We start from the raw sequence: 12,912 nt of genomic DNA on the forward strand, positions 1-12,912 counted from the left end.
ACACGAGCGCTTCCGGGGCAGGGAGGAGGAGGAAGTGGAGGAGGAGGAGAGCGGGCGCTTGCCGGCGGAGAGGCGGAGATGGTGCCGGGCGAGGCGGCGCCGCCCGGGCCGGGCTCGCCGCGGGGCAGCGCCGAGGGGGCCGCGGCGGGCAGGAAGCAGCGCGCGGCCGCCCGCAGGAAGGTGGGTCGGGGCCGGGCCTGGGCCGGGGAGCGCGGTAACCTCGGTAACGCGGACGCTTGCGGTGCGTTCCAGGCCTTTTCCCTGTTCGTCAAAGCCAAGGAGGTGCCGGCCGCGTCGCGGTGTCCCGGCGGCGGAGAGGGCGTGCGGTGGCGGTGCTGCCGGCAGGCGTTCGAGGAGCTGCCCGGCATCCACAGGCACGTGGCTCTGCACCACTCCGGAGACGTCGGGCGGCAGGCAGGGCTCGGTGCGGCGCCGGCGGAGGCCGGAGGCAGCCCCGCGGGCAGCGCGGCCCGGCCGAGCGGGCACTCCTGCAGCAACCCGGAGATCTCCTGGGCGCTCCCGGACACAAGCCACGTTAGCCATGATGATCTGACAAGGTAAGGAAGCCCCTCGCCGCTCTGAAGGTCCAGGACTGGGGTATTTGGCTGCTCACGTTTTACATGATCATCTGCCAGTAGTATTTCTTATGAGATTCAGTCAAGCGACACTTTTAAGGTACAGAAGAGTCTTCTCCAATATTCCTCTAGCTCTTCTGATTCTTTGGGTATCTTTTATATAAAGACTTAGATGCACTGCAGTTTTTAATGGTGGATTGAACTGTCCGAGTTACATCATCCCATGCTGTTAAAGCAGGCCTGTATGGGTGTGTTGCTTGACAGCTTGGATCTGTAAGGAAGGACCGTAACAGAAAAGAGAACAGCAGGTTGTGCTCTGCACAGGTTCTTTTCTGCTGCTCGTTCTGGTTCCTTAAGGGCTCGTTTAGTTATGAAGTAGTTACACAAAAATGTTTCTGACTAGGAGAGAGTTCGGCCTGTGATGCACAGAATGCAGGAACACGCTATCTCACAAAAAGTTTTGACTTTTTAAATTTAGATAGCGTAAGTGCTTGAGGTTTCAAATGCCACTGTGGAAAAGTGAGCGTTTAATGGGATGCTTGTGTGCACAAAAGTCGGCAATTCTTGTGTCCTGTGTGTGAGGAAAGCACATGGTAGGCTACTGGCAGTGATGTCCCATGCAGCACAGAAGAGTTCATTTTGTAACCAGTCCTGAGAACTGGAAGTGTGGGAGCTTTCTTTAGTTAATATTCCTTCTGTTTGAAATAAATCAAACCCAGCAGTGCTAATCTGTCTAAAGTTTGTTTGTTTGTGGGTTTTTTTCCTCCACATGTCTGCCAGAAGAAAATTGTCTGTTTTTTGAATGGTTACTGCTAATAGTATAATTTTGTTCTTTCTTAACATCTGTTTTCTGTTTGCTTATCTTTGTCATGCTATGGGCAGCCAGGTGGGAGAAGTACTTCTCTATTACTGTTACTGTGAGGTGAAAGATCCAGAGAAGCTCTGTGCTTGGCAAAAGGCTTTGTGTCAGCATCTACATCTCACTGGCAAGGTAAGGTTTTAAGCAATGGTTTTATTCTTAAGGAAAAATCCCCACATCTTTATTTAGTGCAGGATGATGGGGTATGTGGAGAACGAGGTGTGTTTTGCACCAGAAGGTGCTAGTCTGTTATGATTCCGTTAAGAGAGGCATTCAGACTCCATAAAGTATCTTTTAGAATTGTATTTAAGACCTAACACAACAAAGAAAAAAAACTACACATCATCTTAAATCCCTTTTGGTGCAGGGAACCCTCAGTTGTGTGGCATCGAGTGAGCCTCACAGACAAGACACTGTGCAGACCCTGTCCTTGCAAGGGTTACCCCATTTCCATCACTGTTACACATGGAAACAGGAAAATGAGTCTTTTTATCACTCCTGCTGTCAAACAGAAAAGATATTCACATGAGAAATTCGTGATGCGCTTTTAGATAAAGGCAAGGAGACAAAAGTGGCTTAATCACTGGTGTCAGCAGGGAGCCGCATGCAGGTGTCTCAGTTAGCAGTAGCAGGCTGGGTGTATCCTGTGGCTAAAGGGCATGAGCAGCACAACACAGCCTGAGGGCCAAGCTGGAGGAATTGCATGGGTCTGTGCCTGCTCCACTCACTGGTTACCTGTACCCTCCCTCCTCAGTGCACAGTGGTCTCCCAGTCACAATGGCTACACCATGCTGTAATCCATACTGTCGGGAATTAGGTGAGAGCAACCAACACCTTAGACCACGCCACAGCATAGCAGTTCTCATTTCTGCACAGTCTGTTCATTCCTGGCAGGCTAGACCAAGGATGTGAGTTGCTTGTGTAGGTGGCCTCTGGAGGCTGTGGGAGAAGGTGAATTTTAGCCTTGCAAAGTTGATGTTCCTACACTGTCTGTGGGGAGAAGGAGGGCAACTTGGAGTTGGAGGCTCCTTTTATCTGTGACTTGTCTTCCTGAGTAGCTTCTTGCTACTCTTGCTAGTGGTACATCAGCACAGGTCTGGGTGTGAAATGGATGGGTTCACTGCTTTTTCTGCTCAGCTATCTTGCCTGGTGGTTAGCATTTTTTTCGAGTTTCTTTTCTTTCCTTTTTTTCATGTCATTTCCAAGACAGGTACAGCATTTACCTTCCCAACCAGTTTGTTTTTTCCTTGCTTCTTATATTCAATCTTTCTCCCTTCTCCCCCTGCCCCCCTCCTTCAGAGCTTTTGTTCATTTGTCAGTGCTGCAGATAAAATGACTCATCTTAAATTTAATATTAGATATGATGTTATGCATATTCACATTCTCTTTTTTAGCTGTGTGAGTCATGGGGCACAAGCCTATTGTTCTTTCTGAGGCAACTTCCAGTGGGAATTCTAATGCTGACTGCAGGATTTGCAGACAGCAATTTCTCTATTTATACAGCATTTTTCTGTTTATTGCGTAGACTCTTCTGACTGTCCTGATGTGATCCTTTGAAATGGCTCAGAAGTCATTACGGGGTTGTTGGGTTTTTTTTTTCTGTTTACTGTCTTTATGTTCAACTTCAGTATAACCATATTTTCCTTCCTTATTAAGTAGTCTCTTTTCTGAACATACTCCTGTGCCTGCCTTTTGTCACCCAGTCATATTTTGCCAATTTCACTGTGATCTGTTTTGCTGTAACTAAGGTTCAGCCCCAGCTTCTCCTCTTGCCTTCTAGGTACGAGTTGCTTCAGAAGGGATTAATGGGACAGTTGGTGGAAGCAAAGTAGCTACCAGTCTCTACATTAAAGTTATGCTTTCCCAGCCTCTGTTCAAAAACATTTTGTGTCAAGAGGATTTCAAGGTATGAAAAAATAATTTTTACATAGACATTGTTAATGCAGGTAATTTAATTTTCAAGAAATAAGTACATTCCTTCTTGACAGTATTACTTCTGCCTTAGCAGTTCTGCTCTCTCAGCACTTACCTAAGTAAATGGATCTTAACCATACCTTGTTTAGGTATCTTTGCTGGGTTTTACCAGAATTAGCAGTTTACATGAGCAGTGATAGCAGCTCTTACAAGCTTTGGCAGCTATGGGTGCAGCTGCAAAGTCCCCCAGTACAGGTGAGTGAGGGAGTGTACTTAAGCTCCACCATTCTGCAACAAGCATTTATTCCAGACTGAGCAGGTATCACAACATGTGCTTAACCCAGCAAAGTTTTTCCACACTGTCCTCTTCACCCTGATTTGAGATCTTTGACTGGAAGCCTACTGGTTTAGGTTCTATATGGTTTGGTGTCCATATAGGTGCACCGTCAGTTCCATGGATTGGGTACCTTCCAGAGAAGACACACAGGGACTGTCAAGAGGTTTCTTCCTACTCCAGTTAGTGCCTGGCTGGAGCATACATACTGATTGCTGTCCTCACATGGTGAGGGCAGCAGTGGCTGGTGCACTGCATAGCATTCTGGTAGGCTTTGGCTGCCCACCACTGCAGGTTCTGGTTTCGCTGCAAGGAAGGAAAGCTGCTGCTTAGGCAGCAGCTCTTCTCCGCACAGTTTTATTTGCAGGGAGTGCTATTATTTTTTCACAGGGAACCAGATCAAAGAAGTTAGTGAAACTTGTGAAACTCAAATTCTGTGTTGAGCTGCAGTGATGATTCAGTCCTAGTTTTATAAGTGTCTGTTACGCTTGGCTGAATTTCAAGAGGAATTGTGTTAGTAACAGTCATATGTAGATGGAAAAACAGAACAGGGATGGAATATTACCCTGATACCTTGGCAAAACCTTCAATCTTGCATGGTCTCTCTGGGCATCAGTGTTCATACATTAGTGGACTATGGTGTTTGCTGTCTCACAGTTCCTCCTGAATGCTGTATACCTGAGTGAGTGAGGCGTTCAGGTTGCTGTGCCATGAAGACATGGGATAGGGGAGTGAGGACCATGCTTGGGGCTATGAACATATCCAGTGGCTACTACAGTTATGGCAGACTGATTTCCATAACAGCTGGGCAGTGCTGCACAGCACTGCACTTATCGTTGAGTGTTCTTATTCTTGATGGTGCCTAAGCTGTGTTTGAGGCTCAGCCCTGCAGAAATTCTCACTCCTTGTAGCCTGCAGTGGGGGTTCCTACCAAAACAGGGCTTACCAGGACTTCTGAAGAGGAAATCCCACACTTGAGGTTGGGGGGTGGGGGGAGGAGGTGCCAGCCTCCACTGTTAACAAATCTTGTGCCTGGCTGACCTCCCATACGTTTCCTTCACACCCAGGAACACTGCAGTTCTCATCACACATGTCACCACTGGAGGCACAGCTGTGCTTGTGTCGGGTGCCAGAGGGATGAAGAGAACTGCAGGGCCTAGATGTGGCAGCATGATCCGCTACTGGAGGAGGTTATTTAATATTCCTGTAAGGATCAGCATGCTTTTGTAGGGGCCTCACGATAACTACTAGTAACATATTTCCGGCTAAGATTTGTTGTACATCCCTGCACTTCCAACCAAATGCTGTCTGTCTCACCTGCAGAGTAGTCATCGGGCTTAAGACACCTGTTCTCCAGGTCGTGTTAAGGGTCCACTGCCTAAATTTCAGGATTTAGAGTGTGGATTTCAGCGGGAGAGACATTTCTTTCCCTCAGCCACCAAGATGTTTTCATATTCTAATGAGCTGTAGAATTAAAGTGAGTGGATAATTTTGACACCAGGCAAATTTTAGTGAATTGTTTTTGTGTTTGATTTCCTAGAGCAGTGCAGGAGGAGCTCACTGTTTCCCAGACCTTCGCGTTGGTGTATTCAAAGAAATTGTACCTATGGGTGTTGATCCAAAGATAGTGTCTTATAAGGAAACTGGTAAGTGTATGTAATGAAAAATAAAGCCTCTCACCCAAGTGAGAGGTGAGTGAAGAGTAAAATACCTTCATCAAAAAGATTTCCCTTTGCACAATGGCCAGGACTCAGGAGAAATAGATACAGAAATCTAGTAGTCAAAAGCTACTGCTGCAGAGAATTTGCTGGCCCAGGTTTTGGCTAGCTAAGTGTGTGGCTGCCTCAGAAAACTCTAGAATTAACTTCCCATTTTGTGGGAAGAGTTCAGATGACATGAAGCAGTTACCTTGCAGGGACTGCTGACTTGGCTTTACTTGTTTTGGAGCTAACAGCCATGCTCCTGCCTTCTGCGCTAAGCAGATCCAAGTTCTGCATGAACTGCGACTGCGTTTGTTTTGTGCTACCTGTAGCTGCTTAGTATGGATTATGCCTGATTAGGTGTTCCTGGCTATGGATTTGCTGTAAGGATGCTTACATAGGTGGTAAGCAGGAGCACAGCAAACAGCAAATAACAGAGCAGCTTTGGGCTTTTTTTTCCACCAGGAGGTTTTGTTGGTGCCAAACTTCTACAGCATCTTTTTGTGGATTTGGAAGACAGTTATTTTTTTGCTCCCATTTTGTGGTAGTTTGGGGGATGTATGTTTGGGTATTTCTTTCCTTTTTTTCCCTTTTTCCTCTTATTTTGCAGCATTTTATGGAGATGGTTCCTATTACTCTGGCAGTTTGCTTGTAGGGGTATTTTTTATAAAAGGTAAAGGATTTTGCTGGTGGAGCTTTTTAGTTTTTCAATAGATTAGAAGTCCTAAGCCCTGAAAGCTGAGAAACTTTTTGTAAATTGAAGTTGCACTGAAAATAATACATGTATATGGAAATTTTCCATTGTTATCAAGAAGAGTTTAATTTTAAAAATTGTATTTCTGCACTTCCAAATGTAATGACAGATGAGCAAAGGGAACATGTCACTCCCTCTTCTACAACTGTAAGAGTAGCCAGGGGGATGCAACAAAAGGTCATAGAGATAGGTACCTGTCTGCTGCTTCTTCTGTCATGTGGAACAGTGTTGTGTTTTCTGTCATTTGCGTATAGGAAGCCAAACATGGATAAACTTGGCTGATTGAGTTGGGATGAAAAGTCTGTGAACAATCACAAAAAATTTTTGTTTGGAAATCTGAGGAGAATCTGGATCAGTGATCTCATACGTGACATTGTTTCATAGTTCTGCTTCTCACTTCTCTTCTCCCCTCCCTCTTTTTTTTTTCTTTTTGTTTTGTTTTATTTTGTTAAAGGAATCCATTTATCCCCTCAGGAATTTCATAGAGAAGTAGAACAGTATTTGTCTCAGGCCAGTCAAGGACAAAGCGATACCATCTTGCTGGACTGTAGGAACTTCTATGAAAGTAAAATAGTAAGTGCTGCTTGCCTGCTTCTTGCAGTGTATTACAGGTGCTGGGGTGAAGTATTTACGATTGTGAGGGTGTAACCTTACTGTTAGAAGAGATTACATACTCCAGATTGACCGTATGTGTACAGAGTGCAGTTTAGTAATGAATATTAGACACAAGCAGTAGAGGACCTGCCCAGCAACTGAGCATGGAGCCTGCCTGGCCAAGTGCTTATACAGTGTGGGGCAGGAAGAAAATGAAGCGGTCCATACAATATGAGCATGAATGTTTGAAGTAGCATAATTTGCAGGGATGTTTTTCAGCATTTTTTTGTCTTGTCCCATCTGTCAGAAAGAACAGGGGCATCCTGCTGTCACAACCACCACCTCTCATGCACTGTTGTGGTTTGTCCTCTCTCTGACAGTTCTGCTTAGCTCTTTCTTCTTTGTTTCAACAAGGAGACTTGCTGTGTCCAGAATCCTCCTACAGATTTTAACATGTTTTGATGAATAAATGTGGCTGAGGAGTTGCCTAAAACAGCTGCAGTGAGCTGAGTATTCCGGCCCAAAGTTTTGTTACTTTCTCTAGTTAGAGGCACAGACCTTACCAGTAACAGTGCTTGTAACCAGTTGCATGGTCATCTCTTGTAATTGCAGGGACACTTCCAGGGCTGTCTGGCTCCAGATATCAGGAAGTTCAGCTATTTTCCCAGCTATGTAGATGAAAACCTGGAGCTTTTTAAAGATAAGCGTGTCCTGATGTACTGCACCGGAGGGATTCGTTGTGAAAGAGGCTCTGCTTACCTCAGGAGCAAGGTAAGATGTCATTCTGAGGGCACAAGTGCTGGGGGGTTGAGGCTGCTTTAAGGGCACCTGTCTTTTGTCTTGCTGGTGAATTCTTACTGTGCACAAACTACCGAATGTGCAGGTGGGGAGATAAATGCTTCTGACACGTGCTTGTCTCATGCTGTCTGTCAAGGACCTGGATAGTTCAATGTGGCTCAGTCTGACCTGCGTGGACTAGTGTCACAGCAGTGAAAATAATTACGTAACCCATTTCCTGAGAAGAGGTATTTGTAGGACTGTTATCGGAGGGCTTGAAAACACTCCACAGTGTTTCCACAGACTGTCTGGGTTATGCTCTGTGGTCATTACTGCACAGCTTGAGCATCTCAGCGTGGTGAAAATCAGCTGGATTTAGTTCCCCAGTGTTGTGGAACTAAATCCAGCACGGTGCATTGTTCTAATTGTGCTTTCCATCCCACTCCTCTCCTAGATCCTTCTCTTAAGGATCAAGGGAACAGAATAGAAAGGTTCTCCAGAGATTTAAACCTTGGGTTTCTTTTTCCCACTGCATCAATGTGAACCGTGTGAAATTCTGCTTTTGCTAACAGCTAACTAAATAAAAACAGAATAATAAGCAGCAGCTCATGGGGTTTCAAAAGCATTAGATCTGTGATGCAGCAAACCTTCCTCAGGTGAGGAGGTTACCAGCTTCTTTTGAGTATAACATTAAATGAAGAGTTGGGTTCATGCCAACAAGCCAGCATTATGAAGCTGCCCAGTACTCCCTGGTGGCACTGCCCAGAGCTATGGCTGCACATGGTGTCATCTGATGGTCACTGAGAGGCTGCTGCTTTTCACTGACCCCTGGCATTTACAACATTTGCTTTGGGAACTCTGGCACACCGCCACTGCTGGGGTCTCCTTCAGCTTTTCTGCTAATATGCTTTAAACAGGCAGTGTGCAGAGAGGTTTACCAGCTAAAAGGTGGAATTCACAAGTACCTAGAAGAGTTTCCAGATGGATTCTACAGGGGGAAGCTGTTTGTATTTGATGATCGTTACGCCATTTGTTCCAATGAAGATATCATCTCAGGTAGGACTAGATAATGTACGTGCAGAAGGCTGGGAAGCTATTGTAATCATTTCCAGAGGTGTGCAGGATAGGGACAGCCAAACTGGTCTGTGTAGTTCTTCCTCATACTTGGTTTGATCTCGTAGCGCTGTCACTTCTCATGATGACTATCAACTCTATGGCTTTAACACGTAAAACAGAAATGAGAGGAAAGGGGGTCACTAGCAAGAGTTCACTAAAACTGGGGCAGTAGAAGGAAGTATTCCCTGCAGAATAGCTCTCTTAGGAGCCATCTGCACCAATGGAGGCATATGTCCAGCACTACAGCTGTTGCTACCTGCTTGTTGCCCACAGTGCTGATCAGACTGTGGTTTGCCAAGTGACCAAAGTTTTAAATAGTTCTCCTGCTGCCAGCAGTCCTCTGCTTCAGTAGTCTCATAGAATATCAACAAAGACTGCCAGGTATTGGGAGAGTAGTGGCACTATACTCTACGGCACTTTGTGATTTTCATGCTTAAGAAATTCTATATCCAGTAGAATTTCAGTGGCCTCTAGTTGTTAAGAACATTGCCTGATCTTCTGGCTGCGATTGCTCTTCAGTTGCTAGAAATTAAGTAATCTCTTATTTTGCTACCAGTTGCCAGGCACAAGAAGTAGCTGGAATTTAGCTCTAGCTCTAAGGAAACAGTGCTGTTTTTACTCTGAGTTGGTAACTTTTCAAGTATAATCCCCATTCCTCCTCTGCAATTACTCTATACATCTTGAAGGGGCCCAACTTGTTGTGGAAACAGAACACACTCTGGATACATTACAGCCATCCCTATGGAAGTTTCAAGGGGAAGTGCTGTGGCATCCACCTTCTTGGTGGTACAGCTAAACTGGGATGTAGTTTTCAGTTAAAGGAGTTAAAACCTGTGGTGTTTTGGAAGGACTCTACCAGGACTGCAAATGGCACCCTGTCTGCACAAGCCATTGCTTGTAGATGGAAGGAAGTTCCATAACATCCCCTTCACCAGCAGGTGACATTCCTGCGTACTGACTTAGTTGCCACCTGCCTGTCTTCTTCTCTTGGCAGCAAGAATCTCTAAATCTGTCTGTTCAGAACTAGAGAAAGCAGTGGTGAGCACTCTCCTCTTTTCCAGAGAGAAAACTGTCTTAGGTAAAAAAGGTGTTTTAAAATGAACTAGCTTCTAGAAGATCAAGCTAAACAGGAATTAAAAACCTGCAAGACGACAGCCACTTAAATGAGAGCTGGCAACCCCCTGCTGCCTTGGCAAGCCCTCTGCAAGGGAACAGCCAGACCAGTATGGGTATTAACTTTTTATTTTCCTCCTCCCTCCAGCATGCAGATACTGTGGGGTGCTGTGGGACCAGTATAAACTTTGTTCCAGTCAGCACTGCCGGCAGCTTGTCCTGACGTGTCCAAGTTGTTGCAACAAAGGTCTTACAGCTTGCTGTCCTGTTTGTCAAGAGAAGGAGCTCAAGGTGACTTCAAGGGCTTCAGGACAGACACTTAAGGAGGAATGTGAGTGTACAAGGAGACGGCCAAGGGTACCAATTGAAAATGTCTCACCAAGGATGCTGGACACAGGGAAAGATTAAGCTGTTTAATTGGCTAATCTGGCATGTGCTCATGTGAAGGGCTTCCGTAACCAGATCTCTATTTGCTAATCAGTTAGGTTTGGAAATTATGAAAATATGTTGGCTTGGAAAGTCCTGTTCATATGCTGCCTTTAAACATAGAGTATGCCCTCAAAACCATCCATTACTTGCCTGTAAATTACCAGAGTGCCCAATCCATCACCAGCACTACAGGATTACTCTCCCTGGGTACAGTCTTGTAGTGTGGCCTTTACTGTGGGGATTTTGGAGCAGAGTATCTGCAACATGACAGAGCTGCTCACAATTCAAAAGAAACTGAAGCAACTTAAGAACAATTCAATTTTTTTCTTCCTGCATGGAGATCAACCTGTCTGACCTCTCCAAGGATCATGCATCTGCTTCAACAGCTTGTAGTAAGGTGTGCAAACAGCAGATTTATTAATTTGGTGTAGGTATGTGCCCAGATTAGATCCTGAAGATATATTCCACATGCACACCATCTATCTGAATCTTCTGCTTTATACCAGTGAGAAGCAAGGCAAAGTTACCTGAAATTACTGACTTAACTCTCCTGTAGAACTGGCTGAAGGCAGCATAAGGAGCTGGAGCAAAGGTCCAGAGATACTGTTTGCCCAGCCATACTAGTTGTGACCTGTAGGATGAACAGCAAACCCAGTCTTCTTTCCAGTGCTCAGTCTCCCTGGGAACTGTTTTTTCCCCTCAACTTGTCAGTGTATGAAATATGCAGGGCTCAGCTCTGCTTGCACTAAAAAAACCTGACAGCTTGAAGCATGTTGAAACAGGCACACAAAGAGGGGAGCACAGAGACTGTCACAATACCAGCATCATGGCACTGGAAGTGATGCATGTGTGCATAAATGTCAGCAACAGCTATGAGAAGACTGCAAGATCCTTTATCCACGTTAAATAATTCAAGTTCTGGGGAGCATTTGTGCTTTTTAAACATGAGTTAAGTTTTTTAAAAGCTGCAAGATGTTTATGCAATTTCCAGCACCTGTCAGTGGAGAAATTGTCTTTGAAGGGACCTACAGCAGATGAGCTTAAAATACTGCCCCACGTGCTGTTTTGTGTGCCTGATGCTGTAGAATGTACAGAAAGGATTTATTAGTGTGGAAGATGTGTCTTGACAGAAAAATGTCTTTGAACTTTACTGTCATTCTGGGAACTAAACAGTAAGTCATTAGGACATCAAAGTCACTGGGTTTGGAGTTTTTTTACTGGCAAATGATTTTAAAAGCAAGAAAACAGTTTTTTAGGTTTCTGCAGTTGCTTAATAACAGTGATATGTTATTTTCATATAGATTGTAACTTTCTCCCATGGTGCTATTAATTCAGCAAGGCCTCATTGTTGGCTTGACTAGCAACTTAAATACATGGGCATTGGTTCCATTAAACCCATGACAAACATTTCTTCTTTCTTCCAGTATTGCTACCATGAAATCAACTGTCCTCAGGACAATTTCATTAATGAGGCAAAACCCTGAAGCTTAGGAATATTTCCTTTGGGAATCTTTCTAAGATAGTATTTAATAGTAAATCTCTGAACAACCAGTCCTTGAGAAGAAATTGGAGAAGTCCCATCAGTAGACACCTTCAGCACAAGTCTGATTAACCTGTGTGGTTTTGAGAACTGGAGTATTTGTGAAGAAACATGCAAGCTCTACTTGCAGGTCTGGTCTAGAGCACTGATGGCATCCTCCTGTGTTAGGCTAAAAAGAACACAATATTGTAATTCAGTCTTATCAGCAGGTCTGTAACACTGTAATCAATTTGTAATGCTGTTGCTGTATCACTTATCAGTACAGGATGGCAACAACTATATTTTATATGTAAACTTCTGAAACATCTATGATAAATAACCTTTAGTGCTTCCATTATAATTTTTTAAGTACTGCACAAATACACTTCACGTGTTATGTTGGAGGTGCTTAATTCTGCAGATAAACACTGAAACCTAGCTAGTCTGCTACATGGTAGACCTGGCTACAAGGTACAATTCTCCTGAGAGCTCCTCAGCAGCTGGAGATTCTACCTCAAAGGCAGAGGGGAGCCATGAGCTCTCTTCTGGTCCTTGCTGCACTAAGGCATGGGAGGAGAAGGATTTGAGATGTACAGATGGAGTCCCATAAAGCCATGTTACCTCTGCTGCAGAGAGGGGTCTAAGAGACATTCTTAGCCTGCTTCTTGCAAGCTAGCCCATGAGGGCTCTCTAGCCTGTTTTCTGGGTTAGTTTTGTCAGATTTATACAAATAAGGGCAAGTGAAAAGCTGTGTGTTGGCATCCAGGCATCTCAGTGGTAATGCCTGAGAGAAGGCACATGAGCTCCAGGAAAGGGAAGAATTTTCAGGATGGGCTGTGACTTCCAGATGCTGCAGTCACAGGAGGGAAAGTCAGATGGCTTTTCCTCCCTTTCCTGGAGAGCTGCTGGGCCAAACAGGGATACATTTGCTCCTAAGTATCACCATTTTGTAGCTCCATTGCTGCACAGCTTAAAGCCTTTCACCACACGGCCTGATGCCTCAGCACCACCTGTCTCTGCTGCATCACCCTCAGCTGTCAGATGCATCCTGCAGCAAAACAGCTCTGTGAGTTAAGCCAAGGAACCCGGAATGATCCTGACAGCTTAAGATACCTTTGGGCTGCATTGTTAATTTGGATGCTGCTACAGTAAAACATAGGAGAAAGTTCTTCTCGTCTCCTTTTTTTTTTTTTAAGGGCTGTAGTAGTATCCCATGGTCGTGTTCCTG

The 12,912-nt window shown here is 44.9% G+C and overlaps 1 protein-coding gene across 1 annotated transcript; it reads left to right on the plus strand.

Moving 5' to 3' along the window:
* Window positions 1–63: 63 nt before the first annotated feature.
* TSTD2 (thiosulfate sulfurtransferase like domain containing 2) lies at window positions 64–12,852 on the plus strand. Its single transcript, XM_032096291.1, has 9 exons — window positions 64–180; window positions 253–557; window positions 1,458–1,566; window positions 3,215–3,340; window positions 5,223–5,328; window positions 6,591–6,709; window positions 7,343–7,501; window positions 8,425–8,563; window positions 9,885–12,852. The coding sequence occupies exons 1-9, from the start codon at window positions 79–81 to the stop codon at window positions 10,142–10,144; spliced, it is 1,425 nt and encodes a 474-aa protein (XP_031952182.1). The 5' UTR covers window positions 64–78; the 3' UTR covers window positions 10,145–12,852.
* The last annotated feature ends 60 nt before the right edge of the window (window positions 12,853–12,912 follow it).

The sequence above is a fragment of the Corvus moneduloides genome, chromosome Z (assembly GCF_009650955.1).
Source record: "Corvus moneduloides isolate bCorMon1 chromosome Z, bCorMon1.pri, whole genome shotgun sequence".
NCBI classification, from domain to species: Eukaryota; Metazoa; Chordata; class Aves; order Passeriformes; family Corvidae; genus Corvus; species Corvus moneduloides.